The sequence below is a fragment of the Pistacia vera genome, unplaced genomic scaffold, assembly GCF_008641045.1.
Source record: "Pistacia vera cultivar Batoury unplaced genomic scaffold, PisVer_v2 Contig51, whole genome shotgun sequence".
Classification (NCBI taxonomy): Eukaryota; Viridiplantae; Streptophyta; class Magnoliopsida; order Sapindales; family Anacardiaceae; genus Pistacia; species Pistacia vera.
Genome location: NW_022196346.1, coordinates 1,675,844 through 1,700,853, shown reverse-complemented (window position 1 = coordinate 1,700,853; position 25,010 = coordinate 1,675,844). Strand labels below are relative to the sequence as shown.

Genomic DNA, 25,010 nt, shown 5'->3' with positions numbered 1-25,010 from the left:
ACCTCTCTCTCTACAGCAATAATATCTAGTTTTCTATTGAGATTTTATATTAACAGCCATTTCAACGCATAACCAGTGGCTACAACTGAGGTAATGGAGAACGAGGGAACATACCTTTTTCAGAGGCTTAGAAGCATTTTTAGCTCTTTTAATTTGTAATTTCAGAAACTTCATGTTCCACTGTCCAAGACATCATCTATGTCATAGGACACGTCTTTGAGCTTCTCTAACCATACTCACAGCACTATCCTTCACCTGTCGGTTGTCAGCATCAACAAGCAGAGCTTGAATGGAAGGAAGTTGCTTTGAAGCTTCTCAACTTCTTGCTTGGCACCCAAATCAGCTTATCCTCCTCTCGCCTGTTGACGAAATAATGGAGCCAGCTGTTCCAAGGCTATGGAAACAAGAGCTTCAGCCATATTGAATGATGGTAAGTGATTAAACAAAGATTGATCAGAAATAGAAATATTTGGTTTACTTATGTTGTGATAATGCTGCAACTTCCATTCAACATTTATAGTGCATGGAAAAGACCAAGGAATAAATCCAAATTAACCAAAGTTTTAATTGCTTTGATACTAGTTAAGGTACAAGTGTTGTTCAAGCAATTACTTTATTCTTTCTTTGAGCATATTTTATTTACTTTATTCCACAGACTGTACAGTTTGTTTTTTCTAAAACCGATATAGATTATTACTATAAAATAGCATTAGATATTATAAATTAAGAGTGAATAAGAAAGAAAGAATGTGATGCAAAGTGTAAAAGGCTTTTTAAAGAAAAGAATTTCACTGATTATTGTCGGGGGAAGATGTTCACGCAAAGAATGTGATGCAAAAGTGTTGAAGGAAAGAATAAGATTATTGTCGGGTGAAGATATTTACTCAAAGAATAATTAGCTTTACTATGACTTGAGATGGAACATGGAACATGAAAGTAACTTTTCTTCAATTTTGAGAATGGCAGATTATGTGAACCTTGAAAAGCAAAAGTTCTGCAAAATCCCATGTGTTTTCCTCTGTTATGCGATAGAAAATATATGGCCTTGATGAATTACCTTATGAAAACAAGGTTGTTTCAAACAGAATATTACATTATTAAGCTTGCAAACAAGTTAAACATCAAAATCAGTCTTGAAGCACTGGCAAACATGAATTTGCTTTTGTAAAGTTCCTTTGAATAACAATCAAATGGTATTATTATTTTGATGATATCCAAGATCACACAATGCCAGAATTACAAGAGCATCCAATGCCCTAAAACTAAACATACATGAAGTTCGAGTGAACAGCACTTAAAATCCCAGCTTCCCTTCCATCCCTGGTGCACAATACCACCACAACTTCTCAGAATATTTTCATGCATGACTTAACTATGGCATGTTACATGCTGCTCATCTATTCACTTTGTCGTGATCATGCAAATCGTCTCGACTGTTGCATATTCGAGTGAGACGCCACAAACAACATGACTCAGCAATTAACTTGCTACTTGTTCCTCTAAAATCGGCTGTGTAGAAGAACCAGTTGAGAATCCCAGCTTTCCTATGACTTCTTCCAAGCGATTTGCATTTGTTAGGTACAGATAACCAACCTGTGTACAAGAACCAGTTAAGGCATACAATTAACGGGAACCCAGAGTGGAAACTAATGCATTATTAAATGTAACAAATACTATTGCAAGAAAAAAACAAGGTACGAGGGTACTGACTAGTGTTTCCAGCGAAGATGCTCTATTGTAAACTGCTGTACCAGCTCGTTTTCTTGTCTGTGTTTTAGCAGAGATGATATTCTTTCCCCAGCGAAGAACATCCCTATGGTAAATAATATCAACTACCATGAGTCAAATGCCAACTCTGAGTAAATGAATATCAGTGTAATTTCAGCAGCAGTTTAATCACAGTTCCAAAAGATAATTTTCTCGCATTAAAAGAGATGCAATAGCAGCAGAAAGTAAGAACACATTTTGGGTAAAAAAAAGTGGACTCAGATTGAGAGTTTTAGCAGATTTCTCTCATTTGACAAAGTTGACACGAATGATAAGATCCTATTGTTCCTGAATGTCACTCTACTTTTTATGCTGAAATGGACTGGTAGTTCCATCATTAAAATGAAATTTGTGTCAGTAACGACCATAACAAAAAAGAGTTACTTATCATTAAAATCATTTCAAGCACTCAGAATAGAAGGATTAAAAGTGGAATGTTAAGTATTGGCATCATCATGAGCACAAACCTTCTGGATCACAAGAAATAAAACGTGCACAGAAAATTTTCTTCAAGATGGCCCTGCAAGATGAATAAATGTTGAAGATCCTCTGGATGTTTGCTCTTAAAAATCTAGAATTGGAACATCATATTGTATACGAAAAATCTTTGTAAGAGTGCTTTTTATAACCTCCAGATTGAGGAGGAAGGCATCAAAGATTCTGTCAATTTGTAAATATCTTACTTCTCAAAAGATGAAAGTCCAACTATACAAAATTAGGAGAAAAAATGCCTATGAAGAGCATCAAATCTTTCTGCTCAAGAAGTTCCTGGAGCAAAGCATCCTGAATGTGCAAATACAAATGTTACAATTTTCACCATGCACAAGTAACCAAAAATCTAATCAAACTTTCTTTAGTCATGTTTTCTTTTCACAATTTTGTGCAATCCAGACGACAAATAACAGTGCAGAAACTATTATAAGAATTGCTATGAAGCTACATATTAACTCAATTTGATAATAAACATTGTAAATCTAGGGACGGAAAGATCGGTAGAGAAGAATATACAACTAGACCAATAAAAAGCAGAATTACCAAAATATAACTATCAGAAGCATAACTTATAAAGCCACAACATCACTCATGCAACTCAAAAATAAAACATAAAATTAAAATCATACTTGTGCTTCACAGCATCCTACTGCCATTACACGATCATTATATTCTTCAATACTCATGGGAGGAAACAAAAAGTGCCTGCGAGCATATAGCTGCAGAGTTTAAGAAAGACTTGAAGTTATGAGCAAAGGTCAAAATTTACCCAAAAAAGGGAACTATGTTAGTAGCAAGAAACATAAACATGCTATCTCCCTCGTAGGTTTCAGTTTATATACAAATGCTCTCCAAAACAATGAAAAGACAGACTTGCTTTTGAAAGCAGGCATAACCAGTAGAATGCAACCCTTTCAAAGGGGCACAGATGAGATCTCTTGATCCCAAATATGGCACTGATGAAGATGCTGATTGAGACTGAGTTGCATTTGCAAAATCTGGAATGTAATTAATAAATTGTGCTGAAAAACATTACAACATTTCCACAAAGAACCATAAACAATATAATTTACAAGTACCAGAATCATGATGTAGCTGAATAATCCATTATACTACAAAATTTGATTTCATGAATTTACAAGTAAATACATCCTCTTACGCTAGTAAGTGAGTTGGATGAGCATTGAAAATATATGCATTGAAAATGAAAGAGGCAGTTCACAGTTCAAATCCACGGAACCATGTTTCACATCACCTGAACAGAAAATGTTAGTAGATTATATGCATGAACCTTGGTCCTTAATTAATAAATATATGTTTTGTCCTGAGAAAGCCAAAATTTACTGAAACAGAACAGTTTGTTCATGCCAATGAGCTCTAGCATTCCATGTGGCTGGTTAGTGTTACATGCAAGATGTTTCTGAAACTTTCTTCTAATGACCAAAAGGAATTATTTTACTGGTTGAGTACAAAATGCTGTTAGATAATGTACATAAACTTCATTTCTTTATTAATAATTATATGTTTTGAAACTTCTAACCTGAGAAACATTGATTGAAACAGAGAAGTTTCTTCAATTTTTTTCTTATGACCAAAAAGCATATTTTACTTGTTGAAGCACACAAATATTGAAAAACAGAACTCTGTGGCCTTAAACTGCAGTACATTATTATTTTTGTGAGATGGGATACATAGACTGTTATACATATTCACAAAGTTATCAAGTCAGCATACAATTTTAAGATCGAAATATGAGACAATCTTGCAATGTTAAGTATGTTATCCTAGGAAGACAAATAAGCTACAGCAGCTAGTTAGTGACGTTAACATGAAACAACAATTTCTGATTCTATTTTCTCATATTATAGTACTGGTCGATGCATTGTATTGCTAAATCCTGTGATTTGTAATGTGTAACCAGCAGAATGACATAACTCTAACAAAATTGATCTTTCAATGGTTTTGTCTCAGCATCATCCAGTAACTTAGTAATTCAAAAGGATAATAATCACTCCTACTATATCAATTCTCCAAAAGAGAGAAGGTATAGAGCATATATTTCTTCGAATTGAAATTCTGTTTTGTATACCAGAGAACACTAACTCAGCTGAGAAATCAAATATCATCCCCAGTAACATCAAAACATTGATACTTTTGTATACCAGAGAACACTAATTCAGCTGAGAAATCAAATATCATCCCCAGTAACATCAAAACATTGATACTGATAATTAGCGACAAAGATTGAAGCTTACAAAGTCAAGATAAAAGCCACATCACCGAGTCCAACTCACATACATCAACAGAAGACAAATTGCTCGGAAAAAGCATGGAGACTATTTGCTGCAGTTTGAAAAGAAAACAATTAGCATCAGCTATCTTAATACTTAACAAGACACTTAGTACTTTTATTTTTTATTCAGCTTGTCATAAATGGACCTTCGACCTTAGAAAGTTCGCTTCTGAGTATTTAAAGTACTCAGGCCCATCATCTTTTCATTTTCTTTTTTCTTTTTTTTTAATTTTTGAATAAATAATAAACTTTAATGTTTTAAATAACCAAATATTGCTTGAATTTCGAAATAAAGACAGTAAATATATGCAAAAGATTATAGCCTTAAAGGTAATTTTTATAGGTTGGAATGCTTTGATTAATTTGTATTAATTCATGAAGAAGGGAATTTTTTATTTATTTAATTGTTTTGATAGATATAAATAAAGTTGAAGATGTAGTTTTTAATTTTATTTTCTAAAAAGATTCTAAAGTTGGTGTGAAACTAGTTATCTTAAGAATATCATAAAATAGCGTGAATTCTTGTCATGCTTGTATGTAAATGTATATATATACTATTGAAAATTCAAACGACAAGACCTCAAAAAATATATAAAATTATTATGATTTAAATACTTTTTATTTAAATGATTTTTAATTCTTTGACGGTCATAGATATTTAATTTGTTTTTTTACTTAATACATCCCCACTTCTCTTTGGCCCCGACCTGCAACATCTACATCTTGGGATACAAACTTTGTACCCCTTGAAGACATACCCGAATCTTCAATCACAATCCTTGGGATACAAACTGATGATCCAGATCTTAATACAGTCCTCAAATATTTGGCTTTTATCTAAATACAAAAAGTCAAAAACATCTTAATCAATAATAATTTTCTTTTGTCAAACAATATCCCTATTAAATTTATATAATTCCAATTTTTAACAATACCCTTATAAATTATGTATTGTTGGTCTTCTTTTATTTATTTTTATATATTACATTAAACAATTAGTTATTTATAATTTATATACATTTATTTTTTCTTTTATAAATTTGATAATTTAAAAAGAGATAAAACATTTAAAATATAAAATTACATTATATTTAATAAGGACAAATATGTCAAAACATCATATTTAATATGTTTACATGTGTAAAACTAAACAACTCAACATTTGTAATCAAACATTAAAAAAAAAAAAATAAACAAACAAACATACATATTGATCAGACTTGTATATTTAAACATATTAAACTAAAAGATAAATTAAGCTTTTAAACAAAAAAAAAAAAAAAACTATCAAAGATTTGGTTGACTTCAAGTATTTCCTTCTTAAACTTTCTTTTCATTTTTAAACCAATTAAGATTTGATTGCCCAAATGGAAAAACCAAGGAATAAATCCAAACCAAAGTTTTGCTTTGATACTAGTTGAAGTATTAAGTGTTGTTCAAGCAATTCCTTCATTCTTTTCTTTGAGCGTATTTTTATTGTAAACTAGGAAGTCTCTTCAATCTATACAAGAATAGTTAAAATAATCCAATTCATTTAAAGAATTAAACTTTCAAGTTTCAACAAGCTACTCTTAAAGAAAGAAAGAATGTGATGCAAATTGTAGAAGACCATTTAAAGGAAAGAATTTGAATGATTTTAGTTGGGAGAAGATGATCTTTACTGAAAGAATAAGTAAGTTTCCTTTACACTTTTAGCTTTACAATAACTTAGAGATGGAAGTAACTTTTAAATAAAATTTTGAGAATGACAAATTATATGAATCTTAAAAAGCAAAAGCTCTGCCAAATTTTGAATAATAACTTTTGGACTTAAAATATTGCATTACAATCTATAAAGCTTGAAAATTAGTTGAATAATAATAATTTTTTTTTTTTTTGACTTAAAATATTGCTTACATGTTCTCTTTATGATTAAAACAGTTATAATTTGTTGTCGAGATCTCAGTAAAATATATAATTCTTGTTTGAAACTTAGTGATTATATTATAATTGTTGTAAATTAAGCCTAATCTGTCACAACAATTCCTTTTCTTTCTCAAGTGAATATAATCAAAAGCTACAAATATTTGCAGAAAATTAAAGATCAATGACACCCAAATTTTTACGTGGAAAACCTCCCCAATGTGAGGAGTAAAAACCACGGGACCCTAACCCGATTAAAGTCTTTCACTATCATCAAAAATGGGAATACAAAGTCTTCTCTAGTGCAAACTAGAAGCATACAAACATCATAAACTTCACAAATCCATCACCAACAATCTCAGCAAAAACAGGTTCAAAATATCACAATTTATGGAGAGAATAATCCCAAAAGACACAAAAACTGCAGTTTGGGGTTTACCCACAATTAATTGCCTTACAGTGCTTGGATTTCAATCTCCACCATTCAGAAAGTAGAATTGAGTCTCATGAACAACATATCCAAAAATCAGAACAATCGGACAGCAAATGAGCTCCAGATCAAGATTTGATGATGCACTGTTCACAGACTCAAAAACTCATATTTCCTCTCCGTTTCTCTTTGTTTTTGCCTCTCCTCTCAAACATATACAGTGGTGAAAAGAATCTAGATGGTGGCTGGCATAGAAGGGACAGCAGTTGGAGCAGAACACACTCTCCCTCTCTCTCGTTTTTGGCCGCTACGTGATGAAGAAGAAGATGAAGATAAGTTTGGGTTTCAATTTGCAAACACATTTTGAGCTTGATATATTGGGCTTCACACCTCCATGTGGGAGGGAACGGAGTAAAGCCCAACCCACCATGTTGTAAAGTTTTCAATTCATATAAATTAGGGAAAACTAATTGCTTTAAACAGCTTTCAAGATATATAAATATATAAACGCACCATTCAAGACAGCTGTAGCTATAACTCCAGATGTGAAATTCAGGGTCAAGATGCATTGATAACTTGTTGATTGCATGTCCGTTTCGCTGTCCTAATTTAATCTATAGCCTGCAACAATCAGGGAAAGATAACGCTTAGCCACACTTACGGAACCAACACCTAAATATATGATAAGCAATACCTGTGAAATTAATACCTTCAGTTGCGATGTATGGCAAAACAGTGAAACCTTTAAGCCAATTTTGACACTCCACAGGAACATGATTGTGATTCTGGGAAACTTCCCACACAAGACATCACAATTCTACCAAAACCCTCTCTGTCACATAAGAAAAGCAACTATTTCCCCTGATTCTGGTCGTCACTTTACTCATCATGTTCAAAGGCCATTCTCAGCAGCATGCAGACTCTACAAATAAATGTTTATTCAACTGGATTAGAAAGAAATTCCCTAAAATGAAGGGTGAATTTCAAAGTGTTACATATTGCTTGATATGTTTAAATCATTATTAGTAATTATTATTACCATATATCTCCCTAATTCCATAGTACATATTTTTAATGACGGCAAAGGAGATTCATTGTACTCCAACCTTGACATTTTCTTAATCATGACAACTTCTGCTGCAAAAGAACTCAAGTGTGACGATTCATGAATAGTTTGCCTTGGGGAAACTAGTTTAGAAGTGTTACTAAAAACAGGTTGACATTAAAAGATAAAAATCAAACAACAATATAACAAAATATCAACATAAAGAAAGACAAGAGAGAATGTTTATGTGTTTCGGTCAATATATCTAAGGATGCTGGTTTCACTAACCAAGTAAAACATATTTACAAGGCCACACCCCTTGCAATAGCTTAGAGTCCCAAATAAATCCTCTCTCGAGCGACATCAATCCTATAGAGACTATGCATTTCTCCACTCTCGAACCACAATCGATCCTGTAGAGACTATCATTTCTCCACTCTCGAGCCACAATCAATCCTGTAGAGACTATGCATTTCTCCACATAAATAAGCCAGCACTTGCATAAGTTTATAAGAGGAAAAACAACATGTCTTTAGTGAAGAATTTGCCATTTGAGCCAATATTCAACCACCTCTTGGTTTCATGGCACAATTTAAGCAATATCTGTAAGTTAATGATCCCTCTTCAGCAATATTAATCACCACACATTAATACTGGAGATGCCTTGTTTTCTCTTTAAAATGTGACTTTTTATCTTCTCTCAATAACATCAAACTTCTTGATGACATACATACAACATCAATGTAGTCAAACAAATAAGTCTATAATACAACCAAAAAGTGACTGGATAAGTCTTCAGAACAAACACTTTTTGTTTTCCAGATTAAAGATTGTTGCTTAGATTACAAATGACAGCAAAACCAAAACAATGGCGAAGAAAGTACCTGTTGGACAGATGTCATTGTGTAGAAAAAGGAAAATGAGCTAATTCTACCAAGCTTGTGTGTACACTATTGCTTGACATTGATTCTTGAAGAAAATCATTACTGTTGAACTTGCTTTACTGCATCAAGTGTGAGATATCAAAAAATTTCAATGATAGAAAAATGTCTTCCAGTTACTTAATAACCATAAGATATCTGGACAAACCATCATCAACATAAATAATTCTGCTTACTGGGAAAGGAGGAGCTATAGCTATCATAATCTGCAGAAATGTCAGCAATCAGTTGTCTAATTATAAAATGTTTATCATCTCAAAGTTGCTCTGCGAAATGCTCTGCTCTATGGTTTTCCAAAAAAAAAATTAAATTCTCTTTCATGGTTGGTCCACTATTGTGATTTAGGAGTTGTTTATGACTAAATTTAATAATTCATGAAACTAACAATTTAGTGATGTAAAACATGCTTATCAAGTAAATTAATTGAAGAAAAGAAGCTAAGATCTTGCATGAGACCCGAAAATAAACATAGCTGAGATAATTTCCAAAGGATAATATGAAGGAATGATGACACCACGATCAAAGAAACGTAATATGCTGTTAATGGAACTCAGCTTTTGTTTCAAGGTAGTTGTATGGACAAAGATTTGGAAAACTTTTGTGCAAACGAAGAGTTATTTAATGAAAGAAGAATGCTACTTGGAATTAAATTTCAATGTAGTGCTGCTAGTTCATAGCATATTTTTAAATTATTCCAAATCTCTAACAGCATTTCTGAATTCAATTGCTTGGAGAAAAGCTATTTTTGGTTTAATCATGAATGGCACCATTCCTGCTGTAGCTAAGGTTCCAGCATCAAAAACCAGGCTGACATCCAAAATCAGCTAAAAAAGACCCATTTAATGATGCTAGTCAGAATGTTATAAAAAATCGAAAACTGTTGAGTTTGCATTCCACAACAAGAAGCTAAAGAGAAATCGCTTGCACTGATAAAAGAAACGAGGATGTGCTATGAGAAATGGTTTGGTTTCTGGTAGAAAGTGATGCTAATATGGACAAAAAAGAGTTGATAAATGGCCCAGATTCAATATTATATGAGAATGGCTATGGCTAGATTACCTAATCCAATTCAATCCAACAACAAAAAGTACGGGTACTATGCGCATAGTACGGATACTATGCTTTAGTTAGTACACAAATTAGTACCCACCATTAATACCCATAGCATCACTCATAAATATATAAACGCACCATTCAATCAATGAATGCGACAGAGATGACAAGGAGGTGCCTTTTTTCATCCAGGACATTAATTGCACTTATTCTTGCCACGAGTAACCGTCTTCCTTTGATATTGGATTCTCCATCTTATATGCTCAACTATTGTCTGTTTGCATTTGGGATACAAAAGCTCAATGTCAAGCAGCTAGCTAGATGTAAATTCAGGGTCAAGATGCATTGATAACTTGTTGATTGCATGTCGTTTGCGCTGTCCTAATTTAATCTATAGCCTGCAACAATCAGAGACAGAGAACGGCTTAGCCACACTTACGGAACCAACACTAATATATTGATAAAGCAACAACCTGTGAAGATTAATACCTTCAGTTGCGATGTAATGGCAAAAACAGTGAACCTTAGCCAATGAGTAATACTATGCTTACCACCATCTTACTACTATCTTACTATCTTTTGCAAATATAATTCATATACGGGTACCATACGCATAGTACGGGTGCCATGTGATTTTTCACTTATAAAGCATAGTATTACTGTTAGCCAATTTTGACACTCACAGGAACAATGATTGTGATTCTAGGAAACTTCCCACACAAGACATCAGCAATTCTACCAAAACCCTCTCTGTCACATAAAAGCAACTATTTCCCCGTATCGGGTCATCACTCTACACATCACGTTGAAAGGCCATCTTCAGCAGCATGCAGACTCTACAAGTAAATGTTATATTCAACTGGATTAGAAAGAAATTCCCTAAAATGAAGGTGAATTTTCAAAGTGTTACATACTGCTTGATAATGTTTAAATCAATTATTAGTAAGATTATTCCAATACCTCCCTAATTCCATAGTACATATTTTTAATGACGGCAAAGAGATTCATTGTACTCCAACCTTTACATTTTCTTAATCAATGACAACTTCTGTTGCAAAAGAACTCAAGTGTGACAATTCATGAATATTTGCCTTGGGGAAACTAGTTTAGAAGTGTTACTAAGACAGGTTGATATTAAAAGATAAAAATCAAACAACAGTATAAACAAAATAATCAAACATAAAAGAAAGACAAGAGAGAATGTTTTATGTGGTTCGGTCAATATATCTAAGGATGTGTTTTCACTATACCAAGTAAAACGTATTTACAAGGCACACCCTTGCAAAGATTAGAGTCCCAAATAAATCCACTCTCGAGCGAAAATCAATCCTATAGAGACTATGCATTTCGCCACTCTCGAGCCACAATCAATCCTGTAGAGACTGCATTTCTCCACATAAAATAAGCCAGCAGTTGCATAAGCTTATAAAGAGAAAAACAACATGTCTTTAGTGAAGAATTTGCCAAATTGGAGCCGAGATGCCTTGTTTTCTCTTTAAAATGTGATTGTTATCTTATCTTCAATATACATCAAACTCTTGATGACATACATACAACATCAATGTAGTAAAACTAAATAGTTCATAAATACAACCAAAAAGTGACTGCATAAGTCTTCAGAACAAACCTTTTTGTTTTCCATTAAAGATTGTTGCTTAGATTACATGAGACGCAAAACTAGAAACAAATGGGGAGAAAGTATCTTTTGGACAGATGTCATTGTGTAGATAAAGGAAAAGGAGCTAATTCTACCAAGCTTGTGTGGTACGCTATTGCTTGTATTGATTCTTGAAGAAAATCATTACATGTTGAACTTGCTTTACTGCATCAAGTGTGAGATATCAAAAAAGTTTCAATATAGAAAAATGTCTTCCAGTTAATAACCATAAGATATCTGGAACAAACATCATCAACATAAATGAATTCTGCTTACTGGGAAAGGAGAAGCTATAGCTATCATAATCTGCTGAAATGTCAGCAATAAATTTAAGTCTAATTATAAAATGTTTATCATCTCAAAGTTGATCTGCGGAAATGCTCTGTTCTAATTGCTTTTCCAAAAAAAATTAAATTCTCTTTTTAGGTGGTCCACTACTGTGATTTAGAGTGTTTATGACTAAATTATATATTCGTGAAACTAACAAGTTAGTGATGTAAAACATGCTTATCAGTAAATTAATTGAAGAAAAGAAGCTAAAGATCTTGCATGAACCCGAAATAGAACATAGCATAATAATTTCCAAAGGATAATAATGAAAGGAATGATGACACCACGATCAAAGAAACGTAATATGCTGTTAATGGAACTCAGCTTTTGTTCAAGGTAGTTGTATGGACAAAATTTGGAACTTTTGTGCAAACGAAGAGTTATTTAATGAAGAAGAATGCTACTTGGAATTAAATTTCAATGTAGTGCTGCTAGTTCATAGCATATTTTTAAATTATTCCAAATCTCTAACAGCAATTTCTGAATTCAATTGCTTGGAGAAAAGCTATTTTGGTTTAATCATGAATGGCACCATTCCTGCTGTGCTAAGGTTCCACATCAAAAACCATGAGCTGACATCCAAATCAAGCTAAAAAAGCCCATTTAATGATGCTAGTCAATGTTATAAAAATACGAAAACTGTTGAGTTTGCTTCCACAACAAGAAGCTAAAGAGAAAATCGCTGCACTGATAGATGAAAGAAACGAGGATGTGCTATGGAGAAATGGTTTGGTTTCTGGTAGAAAGTGATGCTAATTGGACAAAAAGGTTGATAAAATGGCCAGATTCAATATTATATGAGAATTGCTATGGCTAGATTACCTAATCCATAGATCCAACAACAAAACATTACAATTGCTTCAAACTACAGTAGTGCGGATATTCAGCACTTCCTTAAAGATGTCTCCAGTGCAGGATTTCCTGGTTGCTGCAGCTTGAAAAAAAAAAAAATTAGCTTAAAAGAACAACACAAAGTCACATTATGAAAATGAAGTATAATCATCAAAATCTCTTGAAATTGATGTAAGACAGTATATGAAGTTAAAAATTCCGTAATAAGTGCGGGATGTTACTGAAAGAAGAATCAAAATGCACCAAAGAACAACTGCTGTCTCTACCCCCTTGGGATCCTTGAAGACAACATATGCAATTTGAGACCACTCATTGCCACTGAAAGAAAAAATAATAATCAAAATAATATAAGATTATATAGTATTCTTTCTTCCATATACTATATCCAAAATATTCTCAGAAAGAGTTAATCATTTCAAATTTCACATTTTCTCTATTTCCAACAACCACAGAAAATAATAAAAGATAAAGGACAGTAACAACTTAGATTTCATATAAAAACCTGTGCATCTCAACATGTTCAATTTCCCCAGAAAGGAAAAACTCCTGTATATCTTGCTCAGATGCACCTAATGAAACACTGCTCACTTTCAGGTTCTTATCTGTCACGGCAAAGAACATCACAAAGGAAAACTTTCAAGGAATGCACATATAATTATAAATGTTAACACTGAAACTACAGATACAAATATGGGTCAATATGTTGTGAATGCATTACCACTTGTACAACATGAACGCAACTACACAAAACTACATTAACATAAAATGAAAACATTCAAAAGACCGGCTTAATTTTAATAATCAGAAGAAGGAGTATATAAGCTATGAAGTAAACTATTCATACCGAGGACCTTCACTAAACAAGTGTGTCGCCATTTTTACGGTCTACTAGCCACAATTTAAAGAGAACTCCGACACTTGTAACATTGAGTATCAACTTCTAACAAAATATATCTAATGAATTGAGATTCAATAATACAAAAAACATGTTTCAGCATTGTTACTGCCATCCCAGTAACATAGTATGCTCAATGTCTTATTTCTTTATTTGCATCATATTTGAGTAATCCAGTTCACTCAGTTTACTCATGCTTTGATCACCATATGCAAAATATAGACTTCACATTATTTTTTCTAAACAATATTTCATTTTCCAGATTATTTTAAAATAACAATTAAAAAAAAAGCACAACTACATTTACATACCAAGCAAAACCCAGAGAAAGAAACAGAACATGTTGAATGACAAACTAACTATACTTTTCAAGATTACAGTACAAGTCTAGGAGGATTAATTTCGAATATTTTAAAAATAAAATAAAATGAAAAGAAACTAGGATGTGCTATGGAGAAATGGTTTAGTTTTCCGATAGAAAGTGATGCTAATATAGACAAAAAAGAGATGATAAAATGGTCCAGATTCAAGATTATATAGAATTCCTATGGCCAGATTACCTAGTCCATTCAGATCCACAACAAATCATAAGAATTGCTTAAAACTGCAATGGTGCAGGATATTCACACCTCTTTCACAAAGAAATTGATCTAGGAGTTGAGAGATGTTGGTCAAAACGAGAGTTTTGCCTGTAAGGAGAGAAATGACCTGTGGATTGAGAATTCAAAGGAGTCCCTTTGCAGAATCAAAGTTGAAGTTAAGACTTGAGAGACGTTGGTCAAAACTGGAGGAGATGATGATGAGTATATCGATTCACTCAAGTTCTTCGGGAACATAACAAGTAATTTCTGATTCAAAACAAATAAATTAAAAGGGAAAAAGAGGATTACCTGTGTTTTGAAGAAAAACAGTGTTGAAGTTGACAATTTTAGAGAACTTAATCGAGGAAGATGACGATCAGCTATGGGTTCTCTGTTCTTTGAAGAAGAGGACAATAATATATTCTCTTCTCAACGCTGTCATCTGATGAAGGTGGTCTGGTAGAGACTTCAATTTGGGGCAGGATACTAGTTTCAAGGTCTGAAGAGATGCATGACTGGAATATCTTCGTCTCCTCTCTTTGGACTCCCGTAATTCCATCTCTCCCATTCTTTCATGTCCGAAGCATAGAAATTTTAGTTTGGGGAACGCATAATGATGAAGATGACGGCGTGGCATCACTCTCTATTCCCAAAAACTCATTACCCACTCTTTTCACACTCTTCATTCCCTCCATCCAAAGAATTTCAAGAGCTGATAACTTACACACCAAAGAGGCAGATGCTCACAATTTACACAATCCCATAAATAAGCTTCTCAATTTGGTCAATGACATCATCCAATTAGGAGAAATAGTATTGCCACTGTAATTTTGTAGCCCTAATATCTCTAAATTTGGATGTGGTGGCAACTCCTCAAGAAGTTGTTGATTTTGCTCCTCATTCATCCTCCCCTCAAAGTCTGCATGCAACGCACGCAAGTTCTTCTTATTGTTTAATTCTATTCCTTTAACCTCATCCACATCTCTCAAATTTCCCAACGCTTTTATTCCAATACCTCGAAGGTGTTTGAAGTTTTTTAGACATTCAACAAACATTCTTCACTACCATAATTGCCCTCACTTATAACAAATCTTTCTAATGTTCGAAGACCAGTTAATCTCTCCAAACTTTTGGCATGTAACTTATACATCAATCCCGATTTTAACAAATGTCTCAAGTTGATTAAGTTCCCAATCCCTTGAGGTAGTTTTTTGATATTTTCACATCCACTTATCCTAAGGTTTGTAGATTATATAACCCACACAATGTCTCAGGCAATTCTTTTAGTTTTTCATTCCAAGACAAATCAAGGTACCTCAAGTGTATTAATTTTTTTATTTCTACAGGAATTTCTTCAATTGAGCACATACACAAAGATAATGACCTTAGACATGTAAATTGATCAATTAATTTGGACAAAACTATCTTAAGGTCAGGATCTAATTACAATCAACCACAAGACACGTAGAAAGTATTTCTAGTATAAATAGAGCTAGGAAATGAGGCTCCTCCTTGAATCTTTATCATTGAATGTCTAACTTTAACATAAGAAGATTCTAATTCAATTTCTCCTCTACCATCAACCTCTATTGTTAACATTCATTTTGGGTAAGAAATTGAGCAAAATCATGTACTATATCACATCTTACAAGAATGTATATCAATATTGTATTCCTCTTTTGAAAATCTTGAAGAAAGAACGCATTGCTAACGTTTCAAAATACTCCTCACCAACTAACTCCTATCCTTATTTGCCTCTGACCTTAAATAACCTTGTGCCATCCATAACTTGATCAATACATTTTTTTTTATCACATAATCCTTTGGGAAAATAGACAATATGAGAAACATTTTTTCAATATAGAGGACAAATCATAGTAGCTAAATAACAGAGGTGGAAAAATCTTCTGTCCTACTCTTTTAATTCCCATATTTCACTATTTAAGATACTTTCCCACTCTTCAAATTTTCTTTAAACGCAAAAGACTACCTAAAGTCTTTACAGCAAGAGGCAAACCTTTAAACTTTTTAACAATTTTTTTACCATTTCTTCAAACTCTGTATTGGTTTTTCCAAAAAATGCAAGTTGACAAAACAAAGACCAACATTCCTTCTGCGGAAGTATCCCTAGTGAGATTAGTTGGTGGTTCCAATGGCATTTGCAACATTCTCCTTACGTGGTGTCACTAAAATTCTACTTTCTAGAGATCCACACTTGAGAGTACGTTTTAGATTTTCCCAATTTTCAGAATTTTCAGTCCATACATCTCTAAGAAACAGAAAAACTTCTTCTCTCGATATGTTGACCTATATTTTGCATTACAGTTTCTAATCCAACTATTGAGATTGACTGTTTGTGAGACATTCAAGGATTAGTTTTGCAATCCTAAGCTCATCGAAAGGCTCAGAAACACACACCCATTTTTTTCATCAAAATGGTGTCACCTTATCATCATTAAAAACTAATCGAGCAAGAGTTGTCTTGCCGATTCCTCCCATCCCTACTATCGAGATTATGGGGAGGACTTGTTGTTGACTACTTGCTCAAGAGCAAATCGACTAAAATTCTTATCTTTTCTCTCTCTTCTCTTCCACGAACCTCTGTTAAATCGATAGCAGAGGTGGCGATTTGCCGTTCTACTTCTTTGCTACTCTCCGGCGATTGGTCTAAAGTGGAATCTCTCTCTCTCCACAGCAATAATATCAAGTTTTCTGTCAAGATCTTTATCCTGATGCCAATGTCATAACGCATAACAACATGGCCTACAACCGAGATAGTGAAGAATGAAGGAACGTACTTTTCAGAGGATTAGAAGCATCTTCAGCTTTCTTAATCTCAATTTCTGAAGCTTGGTGTTCCACTCATCCAACATCATCAATGTCATAAGACGTGTCTTTCAACTTGTCTAACCAAACTCTCCACAGCGTTCTCCTTCACCTGTTCGGTTCTCAGCATCAGCAAGCAGAGCTTGAATGGACAGGAAGTTGCTTTGAAGCTTGCTGCAATTCATGCTCAGCACCTGCAATAAGACTTATCCCTTCTTCCGCCTGTTGACGAATGATTGAAACAAATTGTTCCAACACTATCTCCACAAGCGCTTCAGCCATATTGAATGGTGATAAGTAATTGATGAAAACAGAGATTAAGAAATTGAAATGGTTGGTGTGTTTATTTTGTGGTAATTGATCAATGTTTATAGTTAGAGAAAGACCAGAGGAATCTTTCACTTCAACAAACTTTCGGTGAGAGCAATAATTGGGTTTGATAATAATCAACAAAAAGTGGACCCTCCACTTCAGAAAAATTTATACAAGTTTTGGCTCAGTCCTGTGACTTTTGATTAGCATGTCATATTATTAACTCATGCATTTATGACTAATGAATTATTATAAACGTAGTGGGGACCCTTGAGTAGAAAATATTTTAAAGTGGTGGCGTTTTCCAAAATCATTGAACGGTAATGATGCATTAATGGTGGTGAGATCACAGCCATTTGTTCTTTACAATTTGAAATTCAAATGAAGTGATTGAAACGTGAGAAATGGTCAATTACTTCAAAATGGCACCAAACTTTTCGAATGGAGTTTTGAATTCTTTTTTCATTATTACCGGAAACTTTTTTTTTTTTTTAATCATTGAATGTCAGCCAAGGTTTTGCTTTAGTACTAACCGACAGAGGCAGAGGTTAATCAACTTATAAATTTTGCTTTAACTTTTTATAGTGCCCTTTACTTTTTTTTTTTCTTTACTTTTGAAATTTTGCTTTAACTTTTTATAGTTTCCTTTATTATTATTATTATTATTTTTTTTAATCAACTCATGAATTTTAAACATATATTTTTTTTATGGGAATTCTAATAAACTTTTGACGGAGAGAGTTAATTGTTGCACTAATTGAAATGATGATGCATTAATGGAGTACAAATGGTTAGATTACAGCCTTTTGTTGTTTACAATTTTGGAATTCAAGTGGGGGTGATATCATGGGTTAAATCGTCTTTACGTAAGCTGCAGTTCTGGGAGCACATAATAAAGTGAACAATATAAAGGAAAAATAACAACGTATTTCGCTTGAATTTCAAAACATCTTACCTTAAATAAAGGAAAAATATCACGTCTTTAAAAGTATAAATTACCTGTTAATTTATTTTTATGCATGAAAAAGTGACTTATAATTTTTTTAATTATATAATTGACCAATTGTGTTTTGGTACATATAAATATGAAGATATCTTGTTAAATTATTTTGCGAATCCGTATTAAAAAATATTAAAATTTAGTTGAAACGGGATATCTTATCATAGAAAGTTGTTGCTTAAATAATAATAATAATCCACAAAGGCAGAGCTTAATAGGCACTCCACTTTTTTTAATTTGCTTTTAATTTTTTATAGTGTTCCTTTTTTTTTTTTTTTTAATTACAATTCAATAATTTAACAAAGAAGATGAAAATTAACTAATTGATTGATATTATACTTGTATTAACTTTCATATTACACCAAACTAATCAATAATATAAAGAAAGATTAAAGGAACCTTTCACTTGGTGAGAGCAATAATTTGGTTTAATAATAATCATTAATCAACAAATGGAGGAACATAGTGGACCCTCCACTCGAGAAAATATTATACAAGTTTTTGCTCTAGAACTAATCGACAAAGGCAGATGTTAATGGGCCCTCCACTTTTGAAAATTGCTTTAACTTTTTGTAGTGCTCCTTACTCTTTTTTTTTTAATTAAACATAGATTTTTTACATGATTTTTTTTTTTTTTTTTTTTTTTTTTGTGTGGGTGGATTCTAATAAACTTTTGAGAAGAGAGTTAATTTTTGCATTAATCGAGGTGATATGCAAGAATGGAGTACAAATGGTGAGATCACAGCCATTTGTTCTTTACAATTGTGAAATTCAAGTGGGTGTGATATCATGCGCTGAATCCGCGTTTACGTAAGTTGATTGAAATGTGAGAAATGATCGCATGGTGCCACGTCGTCTGCATCGTCTATAAAATTATTTCCATTACGTTATATGCATCTTAAACTTTACAGTCAGAGGAAGACGAAAGGAATCTTTCACGCGATACTACTTCAGAGTGGCCGGGCTCAAGCCTCAAGGGAACCAAAGGGAATTATTATAATTAAAAAGGACCAAAACTTTTTATAGTATCAAAGCAAAACTAGTCAACAAAGGCAGGCTCAGCTCAAAGGTGTCTCTGGCCCCGTCTTCCATTATTTCGCTTCAACTTTTGAGAGTACGCCTTAATTTTCGGGAACTGTGGTTCCCACTGTCCCCACTGTCGGCCACCTTTAAAGAAAAACTATGGAGAGCCCCTGTTTTCTCTTTTATCATGAGACTTGGAAAAGAAAATCTTAAATGTATGTTTGGTTGATTATTTTAGATAAGATTTTAAGAATAATATCATATAGTTAAATAGAGTTATGATTATAAGAATAGAATTTATAAAATATATGTTTGATTGCGTATTTTGATCTTGATATTTGTGTTGAATATTTGATTAATATATTTTTTTTATAAATATAATATTTTGTTATATTTTATTAAAATAATGTATTATTATATATATAACTTATCAATTTATATTTTAATCCATAAATATTAAAAAACAAAAATTCATATTAATTTTAAGTACTAATCTAATTGTTTAAAAACATCATATTAATACATATATGATAAAAGTATTAATTATCAACCCTTATAAACATTCTTATACGTATACTTTATTAATAACTAGATATGATCTATTGTGCTGTTTATAATATATTTGTTATGTTATCTTGTATAATTGTCATATTATCTATAATACCTTGTTACGGTTAAAACTGCTAATGTAAACTGAAATTGTAAAGTGAAGAAGAAAAGTGAAACCGTGTGTAATGTAAATTGAAACGGTGAACACTGGACATATGAAGTGAAGAAGTGTGAAAGAAGAAACGACGAACACGTGAAAAAGGACTACAAAAAAAAAAACATGTGAAGTAGCGTTAAAGAAGAAAAAAGAACGCGTGAAAAAAGAAGGCTGCAAATAAAATTCAAACGTGTCATAAACGCGTCAAAAAGGAGAAGGCTGCAAAAAAAAAAAAAAAAAAAAAATTCAAACGATCAAATTATCAGAAAAGTGTTAAGGAATAGATTTTGTCAGAAAAGTGCCGGAATAGGTTTTTAAAAATTATATTATCTAAATAATAAACCAAACACTATTCTCAAAATCTGTCTGGGTGAATATTTTCACCCAAAAGCAGCATTAATTACTCTTAAACAGGTCTCCATATTGCTGAACGTTTGGGCTTTTCAATAGTATTAGGAGTTGGGACAACATATGGCCGTTTATCAAAGAGTTATTCTAAATTTCCAAATTCATGTTCCGAGGACTTTTCTCCTGTATTTTTACATGTACATAGTAACATTCATAAGCTGGTATATTTCAACGGACGGATATGATAAATTAAAGTTTCATCATCAGCAAGCAGTGCTTGAATGGATAGGAAGTTGCTTTGAAGCTTCTCAGCCTCTTGCTCAGCACCTGCAATAAGACTTATTTCTTCTTCCGCCTGTTGACGAATGATTCAAACATATTGTTCCAATACTATCTCCACAAGCGTTCAGCCATATTGAATGGTGATACGTAACTGATGAAAACAGAGATTAAAAAATTGAAATGGTTGGTGCGTTTTGATCAATGTTTATAGTCAGAGAAAGACCAAAGGAATCTTGAGTCACATAATGCCATAACTTTATTATAATCTTCTTTTAATTTGGGCCACGTTCATGTTAATGGCTGAGATCATAGCCTTTTGTTCTTTACAATTGCAATTAAGTGGGGTGAAATCATCGCGTGAATTCGTGTTGCATGAAATTATGGTTTGGAATTTCAAGTCAAATACAAGCAAATAAAATAAAGAAAATGGATAAAAGTAAAAGAGATTTTTCAAAATAAAGAAAATGGATAAAAGTAAAAAGGATTTTTCATTATAAATCAAAAGAGTAGAATGAGTCAATCTCTCTAACAATTTTTGGTGGGAGCAATAATTTGGTTTGATAATAATCAACATGTGGAGGAGCATAACGGACCCTCCACTTTGAGATTATATGCATCTTAAACTTTATAGCAACCCAAGATTTAAAAGCTGTGTTTGCAGGTTTCCAAGATTTCTAATCGAATGACTACAAATTTGTTGATTCCAAAGTATTTATTTTTTAAACTTTCTTTTGAATAGCTCACCCCAATGTATGAGACTGGTTTGAAATTTAGTTATTATGATCACTAACCTATCCTCTTAAAATATATATATATAATCGGCCCCTAGATCAAGCAGCTGCATAAACAATCAAACTATTATATAAGCAACGAAAATGAAAAAAAAATGGATAAAAGTAAAAGAAGCACAATGATTTATGTGGTTCGTCTATTTTGACTACCACGTCCATGTAATGGTGTGATAGAGATTTTTCACTATTAAACAAAAGAGTAGAATGATCCACTCTTTCTCACAAAGTTATTAGAAAATCAACATTTATAGGGTTTTGAAGTTAGATGTGTAAAGGTAATAGATAAAGTTAAGTCATAAGAGATGTTTGTTAAACTTTGAACTTGACAATGAATGAACATTGAACTACGTCCATGCGAAGTTGGATGAACTTTGAAAATGAATGCCAAACTTCACAGCTCAAATCACCTGAGTCAGAACCATTAGTAACTATTATCTTCTTAAAACTTTGAACTTGACAATGAATGAAATTCTTGAAACAGAGCAATTCCTTCATGCCAATCAATATCTACAATACAATCTGGCTGGCTAGTTATTCAGAACCGATTTTTACAGTTCATTCTCTCACAAAGGTATTAGAAAATAGGTATTCATGGGGGTGTAACGTCTGTAAACCTGATGAACTTGAATCATAAAACATGTTTTTTTAACTGATTCCCATCAAAAAAGAAACTTCAAAGTCATCAAACAACTTTTGGATAATCTGACTTGTTTCTGCTGTAGCTACAACTCTGGGAGCGACTCCCACTCTGGAATTTGACGGCTTGGGTGAAAAATCCACGAGCTGGCTACCATTGTAATTAAGCTAAAACTATCCATAATTCCATATACTGATACGAAATTAGAATTTCGAGAGATGGTATGAACCCAGGAGCAATGCTATTATAGAGAACACTCAATACCTACATTATCGGAAGATGATCATTTTGCTTTCAATTTATACAAAAGCAACTCGAAAATTCAAGACTGTTCTCTCAAAAGTCAGGAAACAAACTCATATAGGATGTCCTACGGCCAATTACCTTGTCCATGTGTTTCGTATGCATAAGTAACAATTGCTTGCAGAAACCAATATGGTGAATTGATGGAGCCTTCTCACATCGCAATGGTGCTTGATATTAAACATTTCTTCACAAGATATGTATTGAGTCATGGCTGTTTGTTGCAGCTTGAAAAGAAAAGAAATAAAAGCTGACTTTTGAGTAATAATTTGTCACAAAATTATAGATACAAGAATATATAAGGGTCCCTGTGGCCAGTTTACCTGGTCCAATTCACATCCAACAACATAACATGGCAAGCTGATGGAACCTTATCAGTTTTAAAATTGAAGTGGTGCCTGATATTCAACATTTCTTTCACAAGATGTCTCCAGTGCAGGATTCCCTGGTTGCTGCAGCTTCAAAACAAAACAAAACAAAACTTTCGCATGAAATAATTTTAAAAGAACAACACAAAGTTACATTAACGAAAATGAAGTAATAAAGATCAAAAGTCTCTTAAAAATAGGATGTAAGACCAGATTATGAAATTATAAATTCCACAGTAAGTGCAGAGGATGTTAATACTGATTTTTGAGTAATATGTGTATCATACTCACTTAATAAGATTATATAAGATTCCCTGTTGCCACATTACCTAGTCCCTACCATAAAGATTGTGGGGAGGACTTGTTGACAACTAGGACTCAACAAAAATTCTACTATTCTATTCTTCTCTTCATCTCTTCCATAAACCTCTGTTACATCAATGGCAGATGTGGTCATTTTCCATGCTACTTCTTTCCTACCCTTAGTAACTGATCTAATGTTGAACCTCCCTTTCTCTACAGCAATCATGCCTAGTTTTTATATCTAGATCTTTTATCTTGACAGCAATGACATAACGCAAAACCAATGGTCTACCACTGAGATAGTAAAGAATGAGAAACCTTACCTTTTTCAAAGGCTTGGACGCATTTTGAGCTTTCTTAATTCGTAATTTCAGAAGCTTTGAGTTCCACACATCCAACACATCGTCTATGAGCTTGTCTAACCAAACTCTCACAGCGTTATGCTTCACTTGGCGGTCCTCAGCATCAGCAAGCAGAGCTTGAATGGCCAGGAAATTGGTCTGAAGCTTCTCAACTTCTGGTCCAGCTCCTGAAATCAGCCTTATCCCTTCTTCCGCCTGTTGAACAGTGATTGAAGCCAATTGTTTTAAGAGAATGGAAACAATTTAACTATCAAAATTTGACATCATTGAACTTAATTTAATTATTAAATACATAATTAAGAAAACAAAATAGAGTTGATAATACATCCAATTCAATAAAATTACCTTAAATACTAATACACGAGTCACAGGCCCATTTTAGACATTTGAACGGCTGCAACTTTAAACCCTCGATCTCAAGTTCTCTCTTCTTGCTTCTTACAAATAAACCCTGGTTTCATCACTGGTCTGGATGGTGACGAACTTTACTGTGCTGATTTTCACGTCGGTAGGGTGAACCTGCATAATAACGGCAAATTGTAGATATTTGTGTGACAATAAAACTTCATTTTCTCACCTCTCCATCATCTCGCTTTTGACAATAAAAAAAGTGTGCCTTCTTCAGCTTAAAATTTTCTAGTGGACGTCTTGAAACAAGTCCAAAGAGGCAATAAACGAGGAAACGATTGGCTGTTGAGTGTCGACTTCAATAACCAACCATTGTCGCAATTTGCAACAGCCAAGACTTCAAACCCTCTTCCACAATGAATCATAGAAAGTTGCAACAGCCAAGACTTCAAACTCTCTTCCACAATGAATCATAGAAAGTTGCAACAGCCATCTCTAACAACAAGCCCCCATAACTGTAGACATCTCCATATGTTGACACCTCACTTTCAAGACCATACTTTGAAATCCAACAAGAATAACATTAGAAAGAATATAATCTTTTGAAAATTAAATTACATGTTCAAATTTTGTAGAAGGCATGAGTTAATATTAATGTAGCAGAAGATCAGAAGTCTTGCGACTCTCTATAGCTGCATAACACGACTTCAGGACACCTTGAGGATCATGAATAATCTTTGTCCTACATCTGATATAGGAAAGAATTATAATTTTTGTCCTACATTATTTTATCTTTTATTGAACTCTGGAAAAGTCTTCACAATCTTGGTATGTCTTATCTTTTAACGCTGACGAATCTTCAATATGAACGTTTTTGTTGTTTATTTTACTACACAGTAAACGTTAAAATCCGTCTGTTCCGTTTTGACTAACTCCATCCACAAGAACTCGTCATTACGTGACGTCCGTTAGTAACGCGGATACTAGTAGAAGTTATAATACGAACGACTTTTTTCATTTTTTTTAATTACAATTCAATAATTTCATAAAAAAGATGAAAGTCAACTAATTGAATGATATTATATTTGTACGGACTTTAATATTACAAGAAACTGATTAATATTATAAAGGAATATGATTTCTTGCATGTAAACTTTGTTATA

General features: G+C 33.0%; 1 protein-coding gene and 4 long non-coding RNA genes across 8 annotated transcripts; all 5 read right to left on the bottom strand.

Annotated features, from left to right (window-relative positions):
* Positions 1-1,156: 1,156 nt before the first annotated feature.
* On the bottom strand, positions 1,157-4,385 carry LOC116106165. Its single transcript, XM_031392507.1, has 6 exons — positions 4,349-4,385; positions 3,133-3,281; positions 2,889-2,978; positions 2,479-2,550; positions 1,711-1,842; positions 1,157-1,593 (listed from the first exon to the last, which is right to left on the bottom strand). Exons 1-6 carry the CDS (start codon positions 4,383-4,385, stop codon positions 1,480-1,482), a joined length of 594 nt encoding a protein of 197 aa, XP_031248367.1. The 3' UTR covers positions 1,157-1,479.
* Positions 4,386-6,582: 2,197 nt separating this feature from the next.
* On the bottom strand, positions 6,583-7,656 carry LOC116106092. The gene is made up of 3 exons (XR_004124272.1): positions 7,594-7,656; positions 7,398-7,505; positions 6,583-7,191 (listed from the first exon to the last, which is right to left on the bottom strand). It is a non-coding gene; the product is annotated as an uncharacterized LOC116106092 (long non-coding RNA).
* An 86-nt stretch (positions 7,657-7,742) lies between these two features.
* On the bottom strand, positions 7,743-8,873 carry LOC116106097. The gene is made up of 3 exons (XR_004124279.1): positions 8,814-8,873; positions 7,924-8,021; positions 7,743-7,806 (listed from the first exon to the last, which is right to left on the bottom strand). It is a non-coding gene; the product is annotated as an uncharacterized LOC116106097 (long non-coding RNA).
* A 3,868-nt stretch (positions 8,874-12,741) lies between these two features.
* On the bottom strand, positions 12,742-14,564 carry LOC116106095. Its single transcript, XR_004124277.1, has 5 exons — positions 14,548-14,564; positions 14,366-14,441; positions 13,265-13,364; positions 13,029-13,080; positions 12,742-12,838 (listed from the first exon to the last, which is right to left on the bottom strand). It is a non-coding gene; the product is annotated as an uncharacterized LOC116106095 (long non-coding RNA).
* A 7,403-nt stretch (positions 14,565-21,967) lies between these two features.
* On the bottom strand, positions 21,968-24,635 carry LOC116106093. 4 transcript variants are annotated; one of them, XR_004124275.1, is made up of 5 exons: positions 23,845-24,629; positions 23,461-23,694; positions 22,790-22,924; positions 22,548-22,693; positions 21,968-22,427 (listed from the first exon to the last, which is right to left on the bottom strand). It is a non-coding gene; the product is annotated as an uncharacterized LOC116106093 (long non-coding RNA). The 4 variants fall into 4 exon arrangements; XR_004124276.1 differs by having other exon boundaries at positions 21,968-22,716; positions 23,845-24,635; XR_004124273.1 differs by having other exon boundaries at positions 21,968-22,693.
* Positions 24,636-25,010: the final 375 nt, after the last annotated feature.

Excerpts from the sequence above, each read along its gene's own strand:
- LOC116106165 (XM_031392507.1), bottom strand. The coding sequence starts at position 4,385 with ATGATATTTGATTTCTCAGCTGAGTTAGTGTTCTCTG. Across the intron at positions 2,979-3,132 it reads ATGCCTGCTTTCAAAAGCAA|CTATATGCTCGCAGGCACTT; the intron begins GTCTGTCTTTTC and ends TAAACTCTGCAG. Across the intron at positions 1,843-2,478 it reads GCATTTTTTCTCCTAATTTT|CTCATGGTAGTTGATATTAT; the intron begins GTATAGTTGGAC and ends GTTGGCATTTGA.